Source organism: Eulemur rufifrons, chromosome 25 (assembly GCF_041146395.1).
Source record: "Eulemur rufifrons isolate Redbay chromosome 25, OSU_ERuf_1, whole genome shotgun sequence".
Classification (NCBI taxonomy): Eukaryota; Metazoa; Chordata; class Mammalia; order Primates; family Lemuridae; genus Eulemur; species Eulemur rufifrons.
In genome coordinates, this window is record NC_091007.1 from 15,663,121 (window position 1) to 15,686,650 (window position 23,530).

General features: G+C 37.7%; 1 protein-coding gene across 1 annotated transcript in view; it reads left to right on the forward strand.

Moving 5' to 3' along the window:
* ARMC3 (armadillo repeat containing 3) overlaps window positions 1-23,530 on the forward strand; it is a 79,607-nt gene that overhangs the window by 17,954 nt on the left and 38,123 nt on the right. Inside the window, exons 4-10 of the mRNA XM_069458847.1 lie at window positions 5,483-5,608; window positions 8,284-8,352; window positions 8,627-8,802; window positions 11,179-11,373; window positions 14,140-14,323; window positions 21,962-22,114; window positions 22,216-22,321. Of these exons, the coding sequence (XP_069314948.1) occupies window positions 5,483-5,608; window positions 8,284-8,352; window positions 8,627-8,802; window positions 11,179-11,373; window positions 14,140-14,323; window positions 21,962-22,114; window positions 22,216-22,321 (1,009 nt within the window). The remainder of the gene's footprint in view (window positions 1-5,482; window positions 5,609-8,283; window positions 8,353-8,626; window positions 8,803-11,178; window positions 11,374-14,139; window positions 14,324-21,961; window positions 22,115-22,215; window positions 22,322-23,530) is intronic.

Sequence of the window (23,530 nt, forward strand, 5' to 3'; positions counted from 1 at the left end):
GAAGCAAGGGACTGGATTTACCCTACTGCCTGAAACGACAACAACAAAAACAGACAAAATATATGAAATAACAGTTGGTAAGATACCAAACATCAGACAATAAAAGACAGTGATCACTGAGAGACAGGAAACGAAGGAAATAGGCCCTGTGATTGTCCCAGCTTGTTGACTACAGAGAGTTTCCAGGCCATAGCACAGGAAAGGGTGACCTCGTGGACCCTGTGAGTTGAGAAGACAGACCTGAGAGTCCAGAGAGACAGATGCATTTAGAGTTTTCAGGACAGAATAAGGAGAAGAACGAGTTTCACAGACAGAAAACTTGGGAGATCTGAAAATGGTTCCACACAAGTATTCAGCTGAGCAGCACATAGATGTGAAGGAACTAGTTGATCAAACGAAGAGGCACCCAAAAGCGTTGAGGTAACAGTGCCTGGTGCTCACATAGGGCTAGAAGTAGTGCCTGTTCTCATCAGCCAGACTGAAAAGCCTTGAAATTCATGGAGCATTCTGTAGAATACACAGAGGAGTCTTGCCTCAGCATGAGAAATGATTAGTCCTATACTGAGCACTTCCCATACCACCTAACAAACATTAAAAACAAGACCTGAAAGGATTAAACTGTTTCCAAGTAACTTAATTGTGTCCCTGAACAAGTTTCAAGAATACATGAATATCCATTTCCCAACAAGGTTAAAATTCACAATGCCTGGCATACAATAAAAAATTATCAGACATGAAAGAAAGCAAGAAAAAATAATTCATAGTAAGATATAAATCAACTAGTAAATCAAAACTGACCCAGATGTTAGAATTGGCAGAAAATAACATTAAAAGATTAATTACAGTTATAGTCTATACATTCAGAAAGTAAGTTAAGATTAGGAAGATATAAAACAGACCAAAAAACACTAAAATTTCTAGAGATGAAAACTTCAAGGTCTGAAATGAAAAATACATGGGCTTGGATTAATAGCAATAGAAATTACAGAAGAAAAAGGTTAATGAACTTGAAGACAAAGAAACAGAAGCTATCCAAAATGAAGCACAGTGAGAAAAGAGATTTTTAAAAGATGAACAGAGATTCAGTGAGCTATGGGAAAAATTCAAGGTTTCAATATATGTGTGATTGGAGTCTCTGAAAAAGGGAGACAGGGACAGAAAAAGTATTGGAAGAAATAATAGCCAATTTCCCCAAATCAGATGAAAACTCTTCAGTCCACAAATCCAAGAAGCTTGTCAAAATGCAAGCACAAAGAATATGACGTAAACTCTACCAAGATACATCGTAATCAAATTTCTTAAAACCAGTGATAAAGAGAAAATCTTAAAAATAGACGGGGGGGGGGGAGGGGAACATGTTACATTTAGACGAACAAAGATAAGAATGACAAGAAATAATAAATAACAAATGATAAGTAAAGATGATTTACCGTCAAGAATGCTACAAATGAGAAGTCAGTAGAGCAACATCTTGAAAGTACTGAAAGAAAAATAAAAACTTTCAACCCAGAATTTTATACCCAGAAAAAAAAATCTTTCAAAACTATAGTTGAAATAAAGTCTTTTTTTTTAGATATACAAAATCTAAAATACTTTATTGTCAGCAGACCCACACTACTAATTATGGTAAAAAAGAGGCCCTTCGAACAGAAGGAAAATAACACCAGATGGAAATATAGATCTACACAAAAGAATACAGAACATTAAAAATGGTAACATATGAGATTTTTTTGTTACTTAAATCACTTTAAAAGCAAATTTATTATTTTAAACAAAATAATAATCATATATTGTTCAGTCTAATACATGTGTATAAATTAAATATATGGCAACAACAGCACCCAGGTAGAAAGGGGAAAAATGGAAGTATCCTATTGTAAGTTTCTTGCAATAGATACAGTACCACTTGCAAGTAGACTGTGATAAGTTCAAGACATATGCTACAAACCCTAATGCAACCACTAAAATAACAAAACAGAGAATATCAAATAATCCAACAAAAGGAAATAAAATGGAATCATAAATAATTTCCATTTTTACAAGAAAGGCAGAAAATGAAGAAAAAAGGAAAACAAGGAATAATGAGACGAACAAAAAAAAATAATATGGTAGATTTAAATATTAATATAACCATATTAATAGTGAAATAAAATGTAAATTGTCTAAATATCTTAATTAACAGGGAGAGATTGTCATATTGGATAAAAAGCCAGACCAAGCTACACGCTGCCTTCAAGAAGTGCACTTAGAATATAAAGGCATAAATAACTAAAAAGTAAAAGGATGAAAAAATTAATGCTAGCATTAATCAAAAGAAAGCTGGAGTATTAATGTCAGAAATAGTAATATGAGAAAAGTAAACAGAGAAAAGAGTAGAACTAGAGATAAAGAAAGTCATTTTATGATCATAAAGTGTCAAATAATCAAGGGGCTGTAAAAAGTCCTAAACAATTATGTACCTAATATCAGACCTTCAAATTCATAAAGTTGGTGATGCAAGGAGAAATAATATCCACAATTAAAGCTGAGAATTTCAATACCCCTCTCCCAATAAATGAAAGAACAAGTAGACAACAATCTATAAGGATATAAAAGATTTGACCACCAATATCAATGAATTTAACCAAAGTGATATTTACAGGACACTCAAAGAACAGCAGAGCACACATTCTTTTCAAGTGCATACAGAACATTTACCCAAAAAGATCATATTCAGGGCCCCAGATAAGCCTCAATAAGTTTTAAGTGATTCCAATCATACAAAATATATTCTCATACCACAGTAGAATTAAATTAGAAATCAATAACATAACTGGTAAATTCTACCAAATATTTAAGGAAGAAATAATACTAATTATACACAAACACTTTCAGAAAATTGAAAAGGATGAGATACTTCCCAATTCATTCTGTGAAGCCACCATGATCCTATATCTGAAACAGAAAAAGACATTACAAGAAAAGGAATCTACAGGTCAATATGCCTAGTGAACATAAATGTAAAAATTCTAAACAAAATACTAGCAAATTCAGTTCAACAATATATAAAAAAGCTGATACATCATGACCAAATGACTCTTATCCCCAGATTTTAAAGTTGGCTTAACATCTGAAAATCAATTAAGGAATTTTACCTTGTGTGGCAGGTATTAGTAGATAAATAACCCCAAAATATCTACATCATAATCCGTGGAAGCTATGAATATATTATGTTACCTGGAAAGGGGGAAATGAGGTTGCACATAGAATTGAGGTTGCTAATCAACTGACTCTGAGATGAGGAGATTATCTTGGATTATCCAGGTGGGGTCAACACAGTCACAAGGACCCTCAGTTGAAAGAAGGAGGCAAGAGAGTCAGAGTCAGAGAAGATGTGACAGTGGAAACAGAGGTCAGAATGCTGTGATTTCTGGCTTTGAAGATGAAAAGGGCCCACCAGCCAGGGAATGCTTGGAAAAGAAAAGGAAATGGAATTCTCCCATAAACTTTCAAAAAGAAATATAGATGCCAACACGTTGAATTTCACCTACTGTGACTTCTTTCAGAATTCCGACTTCCAAACCATAAAATAACAAATTTATGTTGTTTTAAACTACTAAGTTTATAGTAATTTGTTACAGCAGCAGTAGGAAACTAATGTACCTAAGATCAGGAGCAAGAGAAGGATGTTTTTATTCAACATTGTATGGGAGGTTCTAGCCAATCAGTCAAGAAGAAGAAACAAAAAGGCATCCAGATTAGACAAGAAGAAGTAGAATTCTTTATTTGATTTCTAGAAGATGACATAATCTGGCTTTGTTCACTCTGCCTAATTATTTTGAGACTAATCCATGTTGTAGCATGTATCATAGTTCATTCATTTTTATTGCCAAGTACTATTGCACTGTACCTATATACGACAAGTTGGCTGGATCATATGGTAGGTGTGCATTGACTTTCTAAGAAACTGCCAAACCATTTTCCAAAGTGATTGTCCTATTTGACAATCTCACCAGCATTGTGTGAGGGTTCCAGGTTCTCCACACACTAGCTGACACTTTTTCATCTTTTTGATTATAGTAACCCTAGTGGGTATGAAGTAGAATCTCATCATGGTTTTAATTTACATTTCCCCAGTGACTAATGATGTTAACCAAATGTGCTTTGTTGCCATCCATATATCCTTTTTGGTGAAATATCTGTTAAAATCATTTGCTCAAATATGTTTTTTTAATTTAGTTGTTTGTTTTCTTATTGAATTTTGAGAGTTCTGTATATATTCTGGATATAAATCCTTTACTCTTATCAGATATATAAGTCACAAAATTTTTCTCACAGTTTATAGCCTTTTCTTTTTAATTACTAGACTTTTTTTCTGCAAGCAGTTTTAGGTTTACAGAAAAATGAGTGGCAAGTAGAGTTCCCATATACCTCATCCTAGTTTCCCTTATTATTATAATCTTTTATATTGTATCGCTCTGGGTTCCCTAGAGAAACAGAACAATGGGTCATATATAGATACATACAAGGAGATTTTTTATGAGCATGGCTCATGTGATTATGGAGGCTGAGAAGTCCCATGATGCTCTGTCTGCTAGCTGAAGAACAGAAAAGCCAGTGGTGTAATTCAGTCTGAGCCCAAAGGCCTAAGAACCAATGCTGCTGGTATAATGTCCTGGAGTCCTAAGGCCCAGAATAGGAGTGCCAATGTCTGAAAGCAGGAGAAGATGGATGTACCAGCTCAAGAAGAGAGAATTTTCCTTTCTTCCACCTTTCTGTTCTATTCACACTCTCAACAAATTGGATGTTACCTGCCCACTTTGGGGAGGGCACATCTTCTTCACTCAGTCTACAGATTGGAATGCTCATCTCTTACAGAAACACTCTCATAGACACACCCGGAAATACTGTTTTAACCTTAGCTCCCTTAGCTCCCTTAGGCATCCTTAGCTCAGTCAAGTTAACTATAAAATTGACCATATCACATATATAGAAAATCCTATTGGATCTACAGAAATCTGCTAGAACTAATGAATGGTGCGAATGAGGATTTACTGAGTGTCTACTACAAGACCGGCACTGTGCTGGCACCGAGGATGTGAGAGAATAGGGAGAAAGAGTGTCTGTCCTCATGGAAAGGTAAGTTAGAGTGGAACAGGCAAACGAAACACAGAGGTCATTAAGCAGGATAAAGAGAGATAGGAAGGACTTGGACGTGGTGACAACATCCGGCGGGGTGGTCAGGAGGGACCCCTCCAAGGAGGTGCATGATGAGAGCAGAACTGAAGACAAGATGACGCCAGCTTTGCAGACAGACGTCAGGGAGAAGGGAGAGCAGGGCGTGTCCGGGCCACCTGTGCTCTAAGTTTATTCTGAGAGAAATACGGGTGGAAGCCAAGCAGAATGTGAAAGGCAAATGGCAAATAAATTGCAGTGACACAGAGAAGAGTGCTGATGAGATTAATGATATCCATGTGTGATTTTATTTTACCTGTGCTGTCAGGTGAGGAAAATAAAGCAACCCTCCTTGAACTTGGAGCTGTGGAACCTTTAACCAAACTGCTCACCCACGAAGACAAAATTGTAAGAAGAAATGCTACCATGATATTTGGAATCCTGGCTTCTAATAGTAAGTAGCAACTTTTTAAAATAAATAATGTCATGTAATGCCTTATCTTTCTTTTATTTTCTATTTATTTATTTATTTTGAGACAGCGTCTCACTCTGTCACCCAGGCTAGAGTGCCGTGGTGTCATCATAGCTCACTGCAACCTCAAACCCTGGGCTCAAGCGATCCTCCTGCCTCAGCCTCCTGAGGAGCTGGGACTACAGGTGCATGTGACCACCATGCCCGGCTAATTTTTTCTGCCTTTAGTAGAGACGGGGTCTCGCTCTTGCTCAGGCTGGTCTCGAACTCCTGAGCTCAAGTGATCCTCCTGCCTTTGCCCCCCAGAGTGCGAGGGTTACAGGCATGAGCCACGGCGCCTGGCAAGGCAAGTGCCCACTTCTCCCCAAGGGAGACTCGAACCCCAGTCTCCTGCATGACAGGTGGGGATACTCACCACCACTATACTAATGAGGAACGAGCTGCTTTCTTTTAAATCTAACATTGAGGGATTTATTTTAATTTTATTTAAACTGACTTTAATGTTAACAAAAAAGTTAAATCAATATAATGGAATAAATAAATGTATATTTTGTATTTTAAGGAATATTTTTAAAATATAAAAATATGCACAAATGTATCCATGCAAAAACTCCTAAGTTGGTGTTGTATATTCCAGTCTTACAAGTTGGGAGAGCAAACCTTTTCTCTCCAAATTAAAGTAGCTTTTTCCTTGAGTTAGTGTAATGTTGTTTGCCTGCCCATATGTATGTCACACTTCTTATATATCCCATAGTGAATGAAGCCCAGAGTAAAGAGTTTCAATAAATTGATTTTTTTGAAACTGTAAACTATATTTTGCCAAAAATAAATGTAGATATGTATTTACTTTTTGAATCAGACCTATTACTTGTTTGGAATATTTTCATATATTTAATGTGGTAGGATAATAGTATTAGTTAAAACATGGTATTATGTCTATTAGAATTTCAGTTTGACTAAAATCATGCCAATAAAGTCAGTCTCTGACTTACAAACAGCATATATTTTCTTTATCATTTTCCTAGGTTATAATGGTAGTTTTTGAATCAGCTGATAAAAGCCTTGTAACTTATAATAAATCTTAAATGACAGCATTAGTGGGGACTGATTTCTAACGTGAACCTCACTCAGGCTTCTAGGAATAAACATGTGTCTCTACCATGGTACGTGGCTAAAATCATTATACTTTCCCCTCTTCCCATGGTCTCAGTAAAACACAGCACAGATTCCTTCCCTGACTTCCTGCCCCTTTTTCCTGGACCCTGGGTGATGACAGTGAGGTCTCCTTATTCCTGGTGTCCAGCAGGAACTGGGGCATTAGTGTCTTCAGAGACCATTATGAGTGGAGGATGGGCAGAGGAGGGAAGGGAGGTTGTGTGTGGCATCTGTGTCATTACAGCCTTAGCCGCAGAGCCTGGGTCTCACAGCACCTGCACGCTAAGAGCAGGGGGCCATGTTGGGACAGTTAGTGGACGGCAGCAACTTCAGGAGCTCTGACGGTGGCTGTGCTGGAAGGCAGGGGCTCTGGGAGTGTTTACCCGGAGATGCCAGCAGGACGAGGACAGTCATGGCGGAGTGGGTGTCCCACCAACTTAGATTATGATAACAATACTAGTTAGCACTTACATAGCACTGACAACATCCCAGGCACTGTTCTAAGTGCCATTTATATGTCAAATAATTTAATCCTAATAAGCAACCCTGTGAGGTAGGTGCTATTATGATTTCCTTTTACATATAGGCAACTGAGGCATGGAGAAGTTAAATAAGGGGGTAATCACTTGAATTATGGGGCCTTCGTACATTTATCTCAAGGATTGTCTGTATAATAACTCTATATTAGAGCCATATTGAATGTATAACCAAAAGCCAAAATGAGAAAATTTATAACCAAAAAAAGGGAAGATTTTAAAATTTCTTATGTTTTATAATGAATTTGAGAAACAAAGTTACTTTGAGAAACAATGGTACTTCATAATACCTCTTGTGCAACTCCTCATTTTAAAAATAGGAAAGATACCGCAAAGGATTAGGTTTCTTGTCCCAAATCAGGCAGGTGGTTCATAGCAGAACTGAGGTTAGAGCCTGGCGCATGGGCGTACCTGTCCTGCCTCAGTTAGGCTAATGCCAATAGCACAAAAGTGCACTTTAAAAAAATCAGTACACTTTATTATATTTTTAAGCAGTTTTGGCATTTCTAACAGTCCAATGAAATGTAAGCAATCAAGAGGTATGAATCGAAATAGGCCGGGATAATTCTCATCTGCATTCTGTACAAGTTTTATGAAAACCAAAATTTAAAAATAACCTCCCAGCAAAACAAAAGAATTATAATGATATAATAAACAAATATGGGGCACAGTAGCTCAATTTTTCTAATAGGTGTCCTAGGCACATTTCACACATTTACAGTTATTGTTCCTAATGTTTTGGAAGGTGGTACAGCTCACGACCAAGGAACATAGGTTAGAGTTTGTGTGGGGTCAGGCTGACCTGGGTATGGAACCTGTCATACCCGCTTGCTGTGTGATTTTGAGCTTCAATTTCCTTATCTGTAAAATTAGATAATAATATTGCCTATCCCATAAGAGACTGTTTCATAGCCATTGCCATTGTTATTATTAATAAACATTAATGTTCTGTTTCTTCCTTTGTAGGTGATGTCAGGAAATTGTTAAGGGAGTTAGATGTCATGAGTTCTGTCGTTGCCCAGCTCGCTCCCGAAGGTAATTTTGCATGCTACATCTGTTTCCAGAAAGAAAAAAAAATGGAATTAGTTTATTTTTTACATTTGATTAAATTACATATTGAGAATAGTTCATGAAATATCCATTATGAATTGTCATTAAAATCTCTCAAGCCACGCTCCATTTTGAGTTTATAAAAACGGTAGGCTCTAAACAAGGTGTGATTTGTGGAGCTTTGGTTTTCAAAGCATATTTTAAAGCAGTGGTGGAATAAGCAATTGTCATTCTTGTGCTGTTTGTTTTTGATGTACAGAAGAAGTCGTTATTCATGAGTTTGCCAGTCTTTGTCTCGCAAACATGTCGGTAGAGTACACTGGTAAAGTGCAAATATTTGAACACGGTGGATTAGAACCTCTCGTCAGACTTCTGAGTAGCCCAGACCCGGATGTAAAGAAGAATTCTATTGAATGCATTTACAACTTGGTGCAGGTAAGGTTAATTTCTAAAAAGTGTTTTGACAAAAGCTGATTACAGAATTTATTTTCCCATTTTAAAAAAGGGGGAAAAAGCTTTTAATAACTCACCTGTTTTACATCATTAGTTCTTCTTAGTACTATTAATATGTAGTATTTATCACTCGGAGAAAAAATAATGGAAGTTTTGTGTAAATATCTTTCAATTTCCATGTTTTATAAAGTAATTGTTTCCCATGAGCAAGTGTTTTAGAAATGTATTTCTATTTTTAAAGAACAGAATGGCAGCAAATTAAGGTGGGATTAGACTAGACAAAATGTACTTTTTCTGAAACAGGAAATCTAATATTCCTATTGAACCTGGGCAGTTCCTATTATTGATCTTCCTGGTGATCTGAGCACATTGGATGTAATATATACCCTACTCAGTGTACCAAGATTTTGGATTAGACTTATTTATCGGTAAAAACCTAGTGATTTGAATATACTGAACAGAATTCATTGTTCACAATAGCAAGAGGCTACCTCCATGTGCTGTTTTCCTTTATAATGGAAAGAAACTGCCCACCTTCCCCTCCCCCATCATCCTGTCCTCCCCCCACAGCCCCTCCAGCTCGCAGCCCCTCGCACCCGCAGCAGGGCAGCTTCCCCCAGGCTCTCGGGCCGACCTCTCTGCTGCTTTTCCTGCTCAGCTTCCTTAACGATGACCACACGCATTTGATAAGCTTTAGAGCCGCTGAAAACACAAAGACACCAGTTTAAATAGCCCTATGTTTTTCTTAAGTGAAAATAGTCACCTCCACAATTGTTAATGACAGAAATGCTAGCTAATTACAGTGTGCCAGTTTTCCTAGGGCTGCTGTCACAAAGTTCCACAAACTGGGTGGCTTAAAACCACAGGCAGTCACAGTTCCGGAGGCCAGAAGTCCAAAATCAAGGTGTCGGTAGGGGCCCTCTCAGACCGAGTAGAATCCTTCCTCACCTCCTCCCAGACTCTGGTGGTGGCCGTCACTCCTTGGCCTTCCTTGGCTTGTGGCTGCATTCTAGCAATCTCTCCCTCTCTCCCTCTGTCGTCTCTCTTCTTATGAGGACACCAATCTTATAAGGACACTGTTAAGAGCCCACCCTACTCTGGGATCAGCTCGTCTTAACTAATTACACCCACAAAGACCTTGTTTCCACTAAGGTCACATTCTGAGGTACGGGGGTTAGGACTTCAGCATGTATTTTGGGGGGACAAAATTCAACCCATAACAAAAAGCAATCTGCAATTATTATATCTAAAGGAAGCTGAATATTAGAGATCAGTTGAAGGATGGGCAGGGTAAAGCTAACCAGTAAGTGTGGCCTTTTCCACCTTTAATGGTGTTTTGTGTTTGCTACGTTTTGATTAAAGATGTCACGACTTAATAGTCAGTGTTGGAAGTTTTCCCCATTGCTCATCCCAACCACCCTCTCCCTCCCTCTCACACGGCATCACTCTCAGACACGCATGCAGAACAACTTGTCTAAACCATCATGATGCTTTGATACTGTAAATGTCTTTTTTTTTTTTTTTGAGACAGAGTGTCACTTTGTTGCCCTGGCTAGAGTGAGTGCCGTGGCATCAGCCTTGCTCACAGCAACCTCAAACTCCTGGGCTTAAGCGATCCTACTGCCTCAGCCTCCCCAGTAGCTGGGACTACAGGCATGCGCCACTATGCCCGGCTAATTTTTTCTATATATATTTTTAGTTGTCCATATAATTTCTTTCTATTTTTAGTAGAGACGGGGTCTCGTTCTTGCTCAGGCTGGTCTCGAACTCCTGACCTCGAGCGATCCACCCGCCTCGGCCTCCCAGAGTGCTAGGATTACAGGCGTGAGCCACTGCGCCCGGCCTGTAAATGTCTTAAATCAAGGCCATGTATTTGAACTAAACCTGCTGTAAATCTGCATGTCCAAGGCCTGTCAACAGCACTGCATGCAGATAGGTACTTCATGAACAATCCATTTGAATGGAGTCAGTTCCCTCATTTCATCAATTACTATCTGAAACAGTGTTTCAGAGTGTGAAAAGAATTTCATTATGCAGAGATTTTATTGTAACGCTGTCTATAGTAATAGGAATTTGATGTACAATAAAGAAACAATGGGTACTATAATACAAAAGTCATAGATCACGTATGTTTCCTGTTGTTGACAATGTCTGCACTGTTACAAGGAATAGTTTGATGTTGTCAATTGAGAGTTTGCTTATTTTTGAGTTATTGTGAGTTATTTCACAGGGGAATGTGGAATAAAAGATGGGAAAACTATAACTTATGTCCTTTGTCAGAAAATAGAATTTCTCCATTCTTGAGACTGTATTTTGCTTAAAAAAATTACTGATTTGATCATTTCTATTTCATGGCAGGATTTTCAGTGTCGAATTACACTTCCAGAACTAAATGCAATGCCTGCTATATTAGAGCTTTTGAAGTCAGAATATCCAATTATTCAGTTGTTGGCTCTCAAAACCTTAGGTGTTATTACAAATGATAAGGAGGCCCGAGTAATGCTAAGAGACAGTCAAGGATTGGACCACCTTCTTAAGATCCTAGAAGCGAAGGTATTTTCAACATTCATTCAACTCTCTATAACGAAACGCATCGCTGGTAAATGTTGTTATAAAATGTGAATTGTAGAGTATTTTTAAAAAGTGAAAGTTTATTATATTTAAGCCTGGTGTACTAAGTCAAATGGACTAATTTGCTTATTGCCACATAAAGTTAATTTGCCTGATTAAATCAGACTAATTGTAGAGGCCATTATGAACTAATTTTAAAACGTCTTCTGGTTTAGAAGATTTAAGATTTTAAAATTCTTGTTTGTGGTCTTCCTCCTGATTTCCTGAAACACCTAGAATGAGTCTTTCAATCTTTGTCTATCATGGTTTTCTCTGGAGTAAAGCAAGGAGAGTAATTTACCCTGTAGACACATCTTGATAAATATTGGAGCTACATTTCCATAATTGCTAATAAGTTCCTTAGGAATGAATTACATACTTTAAGAATATGTATGGCTTCTAGTATCTCCTAGTTACAAAAACCAATCTAACAATTTATTAAATACCATTTAATTGATTTGAAGTGATTCAGATAGCTTCTAAAGTGTCCAACATCTTGACTCCACAGTGAGATGGTAATAAGCAGATTTCAGATCCATTGTCCCTACTTGAATATTTAGTAAATTAACTTAACTCTAATGACAGAAATCTACTCTTAGTACCTCTCAGAAATTCAAGAGACAAGAATAGATTGAAGGAGAACAAACTGAAGGAGTAACAAATTTGTAATAAGTTTCAAACTATCCAGTCTTTATATTTTTTCCTAAAAAACCAACCCCCAGAGCTTAATAATACTGAACTGGGAAAACAAATGTAAAACGATGTAAAAGAGCAGTAATGGTATAAGTGTGTTCCCAGCCATGTAGACCTACCTACCTTTGATTTGTTGAGCCCATACATGATCCCATGTGATTATATTAGTGATACGCTATTCTAATAACAACTACATAGCAAATATTTTATCCTGTTTTTAAAAATAGAAACTGAAACCAGAGAGGTTACTGAATTTGTCCTATGTCACATAGGTATAAAGTGATTAACTACAGGGATGAACCTAGGTTTGTCTGATACGTCACAAGATGAAGCTTCGCTTGCTCACCTGCTGGCCTGGGGCTTGGGGACTGCAGGGTGACTTTATTAAATTTGTAATTCTTTGAAGAATGTGATATTATTTTTTATTTATAAATGGAAGTAAGGATAATGATTATATCATTATACATATAACAATATAATAATTGTATCATCAATCCCATTTTAAAAATTTGAAAAATGAGGCTCGGAGAGGTTGAATAACTTCCTTATGATCAGAGTTAGGAAATATATGAGAAGGATATTTTTTTCAGGACAAATATACATATATTCTAGTGGGAGAAATTCAAAGAATACAAAAACATACAGAGCGAAAAATAAAAGTGCTTCTCCCATCCTCACCTAAGATTGGGTTTTTCTTTTTAGTTTTTGTACTTTTGAAGTCTAAAGTTTCCATTTTTGAACTTTCATTTCTCTGTTGAGTTTTCCTCTGTGAACATATTTATAGTAGCTGCGTTAAAGTCTTCAACTACTTGATTCAACAACATCCGGCCCTATTCAGAGTGGATTCCTACCGACTGCCTTTTTCTCCTGAGTTTGAGTAACACTTCCCTGTCTCTTTGCATGTCTAGTCATTTTTGCTTAAAAATGAACACTGTAGATAATATATTCTAGCAATTCCAGGTTCTGTTGTCTTCTTCTGAGGATTGCTGATATTTTGTTCTAGGAGGCAGTCGGCTGCAAGCTCTGTCTCTCTTGTGGTGTGCACCGGCTCAGATCTTAGGGTTTCTAGTTGCTGCTGTATCAGCCTGACTTCCTGGAGGTCTCCCCAGAGCTTCTGCGATTTGGTGGTCAGCATGGCTCTTCTGCCAGCCTCGGGCTCTGACCTCTGACACCCCAGGCCAGTGAGGCTTCAGCTTTCTGCCAGCTGAGCTGCAGATGGCTTGAGGAATGCACCCTATTTAAAAAGCAGTAAATTAACAGATCTCACCTAGCACAGCTCCCTCTTTCCTGGACAAGATATATATTACTTTCTGGTCCCTGCCTGTTTATTTTCATCAGGGCCCCTGGGGTCTCCTCTATGCTTATATCAAGCCAGCTGCTTCAGGAAGGTGGGGAACATGGTAAAGCCAGTGCATGCCTTGAACATGGGCCACAGTTTATTGCCACAGTTTATTTGCTGCGAAGTGAGCTCCTTGGTCGGAAGCAATGCCATGTGGAATGCCATGATGCTGGCTCACCCATTCTGTACTTTTCGCACTTTAGGGATTTTCCCCTTAGATTTCTAGCTGTACAGGTAAGGCTGTGGTTTTCCACTGCCGTGGGGATTTGAGAAATTCTTCAGGCAAGATAGCCACAAACTCACAACACTCCCCTCTACTAGTTGTAAGTTTAAAGGACTGTATTTTCATCAGCTTTTGTCTGCTTTTTCAAAAAATACTTTCTCCTGATTTTGAAATAGTTTTTGGTGGATTGTGGGAGCAACATCACTGGCTACTATCACTAGGAGTTTTCTCTCTAGCATTATTTTTTGCATGCCCCATTTTGCAGTAAGAGAAATGAGAAAAGATGAGGCAAATGGTTCGGAAGAGTGATATTACTTTGATAAACAAAACTCCTATTTCCTGAGGCCTCTGTCACAGCAAAATTAATCACATTGTGTCCCTCTTGCAGTAAAGTTTGGAAAGTGTAAAGTTCTTTTAGTACAGTTTCTAAAGTTGTATTTGCCTTTGTTATTAGGAATTGAATGACCTTCATGTCGAAGCACTGTCAGTGATAGCCAATTGCCTGGAGGATATGGACACGATGATGCTTATTCAGCAGACAGGGAGTCTTAAAAAGCTCCTGTCATTTGCAGAAAACTCTGCAATTCCTGATGTGCAGAAGAACGCAGCAAGAGCAATTACTAAAGCAGCTTATGATGGTACGTCTCATTTTATATAAACTAAGCATAAGTATTTCTTCTTGTATCCTTAATTTTGATTAGCACTAACAAACATTGGAGTATTTGTCTGCTTTTAAATAACCATTTGAGAATAGCGCTGTTCTTCCATCTTAAGGCCAAACTCAGCTCACTTCCAATGAGTTAAAGTAGAGATTGCTTTGTTAGGGATGTAATTAATAGGATTTAATTATAATCTTATTTTTTTAAAAATTCATTCTTAAATTAAGTTTTAAGCCTTTATTTCTCTTGAATTTAGAGTTATATGGAATGTATGCATTGTTTCTGAACCTGTAAGTCTTGTTTCAAGAAATACACATTCAGAATGTTATCTACAAAGTCATTTTCAAGTTTCACCTGGAGCCAGTTAGGGCCGTGCTATGCAGCTGTGAAAAGTAATGTGCTCGTACTATATACATAATACAATTCTCATTTCAGTGACAAGCTATGTTGACATAAATCTGTAAAATATGAGAGATTAATTATACCATGAGTGCTGAAGATGAAATTACAGTTTTAATTTATGTATTTTTGGAGTCTTTTATTTAATAAAAGATGTGATTTTATTTTTCCCCTTCCACATCACTACTCTTACAAACGATGACAGTGTTGACTATTTTAAGTGATTTATATTCTATGCATGTATACTCGCATCCGTATGTATGTCTGTGAGTATATTACGGGAAACACTTCCTCTCCAGCCCCTGCTGGGTGTCTTCAAGGCGAAGCTCTGGTGCAGGCCGCAGAACCCCACTGTCCGGCACGTAGCGTGCACAGAGGGGCTGCACGAGTCACATTACAAATGCCCAATCTAAAGACAGGCTGTGAAATTAAGGTTTTTAATATTGGCAAAAGCTGTTTTATTCCGTATTCTGTCAAATGGAATTTAGACAGTGCTGTAGCTGGTCAGTTCTGTTTTCCGTCTATTCCAGGCCTTCTTAGCTAATTGAGACCCAAGGAGAGGTGTAATGGGACAATAGGGAGAATGTCAAACCTACAGTTTTTGTGTATCGCAGCTTCTCTTTGGAGAATCTGTATGTGTGTGCGTGTGGCCAGGTCATTCTGAGTCTGTTCCAGCCCCTCTGGGCTGAGCTCCGCAGTGCCCCCTCGTTGCCATGGTAACAGCAGGAGCACTGGCCGTAGCCCCTGGTGTTCCAGTCCTAGTACCAGTTCCACTGCTGGCACCGCAGTGACCCAGTTATGTGACTATGAGCGGACTACAGCCTGTCTGGATTTGTTTATTAATTCCTTTATGAATGATTTATTGGGCCCCCACCCAGAACAGGCAAGTAGACAGGCAATGGCAATACAGTGTTCAAAGCGCTGAATGAGGGAAACAGGACCCCCCAGGAAAGCCACCCAGCGCAGACCTGGATCAGAGAAGTCCAGGTGGAACAGGTGACTTACAAGCATTAATAGGACCTGGTTTAAGTGCTAGAGAGCGGCTGGGCAAGGAAGGTCCAGGTGGGGTGGAGGAGGATGAGTGTGTGTAAAGCCGGAGGAGGGACAGAGCTTGGTGAGTTCCAGAACTGAAAGTTTTCGGAGTGGCTGGTGAGCAGAACGTGGAAAGCTGAGAGTTCAGGCTGTAGAAGTAGTGAGGGGCCAAATGACACTGGCTATTACAAACCATTTAAGGACTTTGGACTTTATTTTAATGACAATGAAGAGCCATTGAAGTGACTGAGAGAAGGGAGGGAACATTTAAAGAAAGAGCATTTTTGCAGCAAAGTGGAGAGGAGATGGGAAGCTTGTAGGCCCAGACATGGAAGAGCAGGAAGGGGTTGCTGTGGTGTCCTAGGTGAGATGCGGAGGTCCCCGAAATGGAGATGTGCTGGTCCTCACGGGCTCCAGGCGTTTTGCAAGAACCACTAGCACTGTGCTTGGCACGTTGTGAGGACTCTGTAAGTATTTGTTGAATGACTACAGGGGTTGAGGGAAGCAGAGGGTGATGTTAAGGATGAGGCCATTTCGCAAATTAACTAGACTATACATTTTCAGCAAAAAATTTCTTTTTTCAGGAACATCCAAGAGTGGCATGTTTTTGAGACCTTACCTTACCTGTGAATATGTTTGTTGCCTTTAAACACATATGACAATTTAACTGGGTTTGGAATTCTTGCATCATCATACTTTTTCCTTAAATATCTATGAACCTTGCTTTTGTAGAGTCCAAGTCTGAGGCCAGCCCGGTTTCCATTATTTTGTATATGTGATTTTTTCCCCCCTGTGTTTGGGTAGAATGTTTTATCCTATCGGTTCAAAACTTTTGCCACAATGTGTCTGAATGTCCCTCTCCACTCTCCACAGCGCAGTAAAGCCTTCTCCCCCCTTAACTTAGGAAACTCTATTTTTCTATTATATTCTTGACTGTTGTTTTTGTTTCATTTGATCTTTTTTCTCCCAGGAATACTTGTTATTTTTAGACCACCTCTGCTCTCTGTCTTCCACACCTATTCACAATTTCTGCTTTTACTGTTCGCCGTGGCACAGAGAATGGATGCTCTGTCCAGGCCTGGCTTTAATGACTAGACAGGCTTCCAGGTCCCCTCCGCCTGTTTTTTCTGTCAACTGAGGTGACAGTGGAATCCTCCAGCCCAGCTTTGGATGAGGCGGAGACTCCCCTTTGATGTGGTGTTGCGACACCAAAGTTCCACGTTCTACTGATCCCACTGCTTGTGTAGGGAGAAGGTGACAGAAGTCTGGAGCATTCTGAGAGGCCCATAATAGTTTGTTGGCCAGGGGTGATGTGTGGAAATTTGTTTCTCCCTCTCTTACTCAGGGTTCTCTTTTTCTCCTTTTCTTCTCTGTCAACCCCTCTGATAGACTAGTCGGTTTTAAAGCCCACCTCTCCCTCTCGTCTCCGTGGCCTAGCCTAGGTGACTTCTGCTCCCGACATTCTCCCAAAACAGTCCTGGTAGAATTGGACGTTTCCTCCCAGTTCCTAAATCTACAGACACATTTTCAGTGCTTTTTCCTTGATCTCTGTGTGGCATTTCTCACTGTCAATTGTCCCCTCCTCCTCAAAACTCTTTATCCCTGGGCTTCCAAAACCCGTCTCTGCTGACTGTCCTCCTCATTGTCAGACCACCCCTTCACTGTCACCGCTCCCTCTCCTCTGCTTGTCCTTTCAGTGTTAAACTTGCCTGTCTCTTCTCGGTCTCGCTCTCTTTTAAATCCCCCTGAGCAATCTCACTTAGGACTGACGTTTCGGCTGCCTCCGTCTTTGCTTTTGAATTGTTTCTAATTCTGACCTGTCTTGGAGTTCCTGCCTATATTTGTGACAGCTTCCAAGCACATCCAACTACATTGCCCAGAGTTGTCTTTGAGGAGTCTTGAATTTCTTTGAGAATCTGAACAAAGAGTGGCCTTGCCAAAATGTACATGATCACGACATTCTGCATATAATTTCAGGGAGTTCATGGACTGCTTAAAGCTCTTCTGTGTCTTCTGGATCCATTGACCCCAAGTTAATGGCTCTTGGACTAGAATAATCAGGATCAAGTCCGGGTACCCTCCTCACTTGGCATTAGAGATTCTTCCATTTCATGCAATCACTTGGCCATTGGTTATTAGTTTGATCTCCATTGTGTTCTGGAGCATGTAATTTACGCTAGACTCATATAACCTGTGCTGTACTCACTTGCCCTGGTTTAGGCCCTTAGTCTGGATTCTGATTTTGGAAATCCTGTTTTGCTTTATTGGTATCCATGCTCTTCAATTGGCTAGATTTAGAGGTAAAATCAAATTTTCTAATTACGTTGATTCTCAAGGTCTCAGTGAAATAACTGGCTTCTCTTTCTGCCCGTAAGAAATTTAAAAATTTAGTTTCTCATGCTTTAACATAGTCTAGCCCACTCTGCTTTAAATATGTTATTAGTTTCCTCACACCAGACCTTCATCTGTCCCTACTATGATAGATTAAAGCAACAACCAGTACATGAACTAAAGTAATCTGACCCTGCTGCTTTGGAATACCGAGCTCGCACAGCACAGAAGTTAACTTCCGTTGCTTAGCAGAATCTCCATTTTCCAGATGGCAGAGATTCACGTCTACCCTAATATCACTCAAACCACTGCCCATCTGTCCCACAGTAGGGCTCCCTCACCACTGTCTTGCAGGTCTCATCCATTATGGTAAGAACTTTTGTTTTATAATTTGACTTACTCAGCTGGTAACCTTCCTCCATCCTTTTTGGCATAGTCTCCTTTCTTCCTAAATTGTTTCCACCTTTGGTGTCTGTATGAACACTGACAAGGTATGTTAAATGGATCTTCAAATCCAGTGGGTGCAGAGATGGTTTAATTTTCTTATAGCCTAGGAGATATCTGGTTTGAAAGCTTGATTCTTGATTCTTGGAGCCTCTGGAAAGGTATATGATTCCCTAAAAAGTCAAGCTTTCTCTCTAGGGCTTTGAGAAAAATTTCTCCATTCCAGAAGCAGAATTCCCCTAGGGACTCTGAACTGCCTTAGCCATACATTGTGGGCGGAACTCCCCGATTCTGATCAGGACACGATACTAGGCCAGAACCAACATCCCTAGGGCAATAGTGCTAGAGAGTAGGTTGGCATCTTCCTCATTTGCCTGATAATTCTCTTCTTTTTGTTGATTTGTGTTTATGTACCTCTTAATCCACCATAGCCATCTCTGCCGCCCTGCCTGGGTTCTAGACCTGCCTTCTTTTCAGGTCCTACCTCTATTTCTTTGTATAATCAATTTGTCTAGTCCTTTGTCTAATCAATTCTTGTCTACCATGACCTCTGCCTGCCAGACCCAGCCAGCTGAACCATACGTGTCTTATTTTATATTAGTTACAATGGTGAACTCTAAAACCTTAACAAGGATTAACAAAGTTATCGCCTAACATTTCTGTATTGAAAGTAAATAATCTTGGAGAAGTCTTAAGAATTTCTCACAGTTAGAAAATTCCATTCCTAAGTAGGTTTTGACAAATATTGCTCCTCACGCTGTTAAGAACAGTGTAACTATCAATATTAATTTGTAACTTTTTATTACTCTCCATCATTGTAAGAATTCTTTTTAGATGACATTGTATGTCAAAAACACAGTTGAAACATACAAACACACAACACACACTCTCTAAGTTTTGTTTGTTGAGTAAAGTTTTAACATGCACCCCTCCCCGCCCCCCCCCAAAGCCCAAATCAATATGTCAATATGCTTTTGACCTGGTACCAGTAGGAGGAAGGTGTTAATTACTATGTTGCCAAGAGGTTTATGAACTGGCATTAACATCTCAGCAGGAGCAAAGGTGGCACAATAGCAACTTCTGAGAATGGGAGAAGAAAAGCATCATTACATATAGATTTATTTTCAGTAACGAAACCTCATGCTTTTTATTTTAGTGATACTGAACAAATGTTATTTTCAAAGGACATTACTCTATTAGTACCAATAACTATCTTGCCATCTTTATGATCTGCGTAATTAAAACACAAATACTTTACTTCTTAGTGTAGCAATTCAATGAAAGTACTTGGTTAATATGTTAATTCATCTCTTAAATCTATTATAGCCACACTGCAGTCAGCACATTTGAGGTTTAGTGATCCCAGCTGGATTTTGAGAACACTCCCAGCAGGGTTGAGAAACTAATTGCCCACAGTATTTATTTACATTATTTTTTAAAAAAAAATCTTTCCAATAATTGCATATATACTGTTTTTTGAATGCAACAATTACATACTCCAATGTTAGTCTTTTCAAATTAATTATTTTGGCCAATTTTCCTGATGGAATCTACACTAAATTGCTGTTTAGGAAATCTGGTTTAGAGCCGTCAGGAAAGCCTTAATGATAAATCTAAGCATTTTAGGTCAGAGACTCTAGAAAAGTTTCAGATATTGTATCTTCAGTGAAAAATAATAAAGATTACATATATTTTAAAATATTTGAGGAGCCACAGACTTGAGTTTTAAAGTATTAACTGCAGCTTTTTTCTTATGAAACACAGTTATGCCTGAATTCTAATGTTAAATGAAAATAGAAAGGGGTTAAAATGATAGGATTACAGTACATAGCTCATGATTGGTTTAAGACAAATAAGCAGAAGTGTTAGTAACTTTCCCTGCACCAGTTATGGCCAGGTTGCTTGGTATACGTCTGTGTATCAGATAAACAAAGACCAAAAGTATTTGCAACTATGGTGCCATCTGAGTGTGATACTGCTCCTGTGCAAAAGGGCTATTTTTTTTTTTGAATCATTGTTAAAGGAAGTAAGAAATCATATCTTAACTTTAACGTAGAAAGCTAATTGCTATTAATTTCTGAAAATATTCTTGGGAAAAAAGCTAATTAAAATATGTGTAAGTAATGAATTAGTTCCACATGAGATGTTGTAATCTAAATTATCAGCATTTTTTTTTTGCAGAAATTCTTATTCTAACAGAATATTCTTCTCTTAAATATTAATATCCTAAGAGCACATATCACACATTCTTCTATTGTAATCATGAAAATTGACTTTATAAAGGTTAATTTTATAAACTTTATGAAAGTTATTAATGGAGAATTAAATCTATGATGAAATTTTTAAAATAACTAAAATAATTTAGCAAGGAATTATTTGTAAGCTATTTCTTTTCTTACTCTGGTACCTCTTTATGGCATTAAAACTGAGTTTGGTTTAATATATTTTTTCTAGTATACACTTAAATAACTAGTAACATCTTTAGAATTAACCTAAACCACAAAATAAAAAAATATTATTTCAATTTAATTGAACACAAAACAAAAAATAGGTTTTAATATTCTAATTTAGCTTAATGCAATATTTACTTTTGTATAGTAATAAGCTTGTCATGTATAAAAAATCAAACTAAATCAAGAGAAAAAATATTTAGGGAACAAAAGAACATTAAAAATACTTCGGTTTCAAATGTAATGTTTTAAATGGGGTGAATATCATGGTATGTATAATACTTGTTTTCAAATAAAGGAAACTATTCCAATGTATTTTTAGATTATGTTTACGGTTTTTTATCAAATAATTATTTTCATTTTTGCTACTTAAGCATGTACTGTAATTTGAGAGAAAGATGATTATGATTTTTTGATTTAAGACTACTAAGTTCCTTAAGCCTCCTCGGGATCTTACTTCACTCCTTAGTTTTACTGTCTCCTCTCCTCTGTTCTTCTCCTGAAGTCTTAAGCATCCAGCTCACCAATTTGCACACCTTAGGCATTCTTCAAATATTGAGTTTTGTATTTAAAACAACCATCAAAGAAATCAGTTTTTGTCCTTAGTGAGAAGATCACCTATGTGAACATTAGACACCAGGCCAGGCACAATATTTGTGTTAAATCAGTGCTTGCTAAATCTGAAAACTAGTATCTTTATTATTATAGAATTTTCTTTGCCATAATATTGATATATATGGGAATAGGAAAAAATGCAACATCCATGATTCATCATGCATAATGACTGTGTTCTAAAGTTAAATAGACATATATTTTGTTTAGTTTAGACTCTAGTATTATAACTAGAGAGCTACCAAATGGTTTGAATTCCTGTCCTACTTTGGGTGGGTTAAGTAGTAAATACTTGCACAGTTGTTGCATCAAAATTCTGAATTTTTCTTTTCCTTTTGGTTTATGAAAGCTGAAAATAGAAAACTTTTTCACGAACAAGAGGTCGAAAAGTGCCTTGTAACCCTTTTGGGTTCTGAAAATGATGGAACTAAAATTGCTGCTTCCCAAGCTATTTCAGCAATGAGTGAGAATTCAGGCAGCAAAGATTTTTTCAATAATCAGGGTAAGCAAACCGGAAACAAATATTTTGAGCTTTTTTAGATTGTCATATTTCAGTGTACATGGGCATTGTAAAAATCACATTTTACCTTTGTTTTTCGGTAGGGATCCCACAGTTGGTTCAGTTGCTAAAAAGTGAAAATGAAGAGGTAAGCGAAGCTGCCGCTCTAGCCCTGGCAAACCTGACCACGTGCAATTCTATTAATGCAAAGTAAGTTCAAAAACCCTTACTCAGTGCTGAGTTGTGGGATAAGTCACAGTCCAGAATGTTCTAATTTTAATATTTTGGCTTTCAAGATTGTTCACATATTTCTTCAGATAGTCTATCTTGGGTTGTGAAAATAGAGTCATCAGATTAGCCTATTTTCCAAAGATATTACAAAATCTTGACTGTTTCCGAGTTTGTTGGGAAAATGTATGGGCCATTTGATTCAGGCAACAGGTTTACTCTTGTAGAAGCTTCTACTACAAATAAAACTGGATAATGCTGGAAATACTAAAGAGTATTAAATAAACATTTGACAAATCTGGAAAATTTTAAAAGATCCATTTTAAAGGGATGTAAACATTGGATAAATATAGAAACATTTTAAAAAGTCAATTAAAGCAACATCTTATGGGCAAATAATATGAAGAAAAGAGACAGGAATGTCCTCTATATCCCAAGCACTCTGGTATGTGATTTTTATTCATTGAAAAATTAATTATCAAAATAATCTGTCAGCAATTAAGGAAACAGATTCTGCAAGCTTACCTAATTTTCCTAGGCACACATATTTATTAAAATAGCTGAGCTGGAAATTCATTCCATGTCTGTTGGACTCCAAACTTTGTGTTCTTTCCTCTACAGAAGGTAAAATTGCCTTATAAAACAGAATTTCTTTAAGGCAACTTTCATAAATAAAATAACTATTTGCCGTCCTCTACATCTCATTTGGTATGTTAGTCAACTTTCATCCATTATTGTTTTATGACATTGTGGCTAAAATTACCCTTTTCTAACTTGAAATAACTCCCCTTTGCCCTGTCACATACTTAACGTATTTCCTAATCTTTCTTTCCCCTTCTCTACTCCCACACAAATATCTTATAAGACCTTAAGGACTAAAAATCTAACAATGCCTGATAAAAACATAACAGAAATGCACAAGCATCAAAACGAAACTGTGGTCTTTTAATAGCTACAATCTTTGACATAGTAATTTCCCAAATTAAGGGTCATCATTATCTCTATGAAACACACAAAATTCTGGACTATTGAGTCATAGTAAGTAGCAATTTGAAAATAGCATATTCAGTGATTTTTCCAGTATAGTCCCACGGTGCAAAAAAATCATACCCACAACACTAAATTACTTCTGTCTCCAGTTCATTTAGATTTATACATCATCTAAAATACTTTAATAGGCCTCCAGAGTGT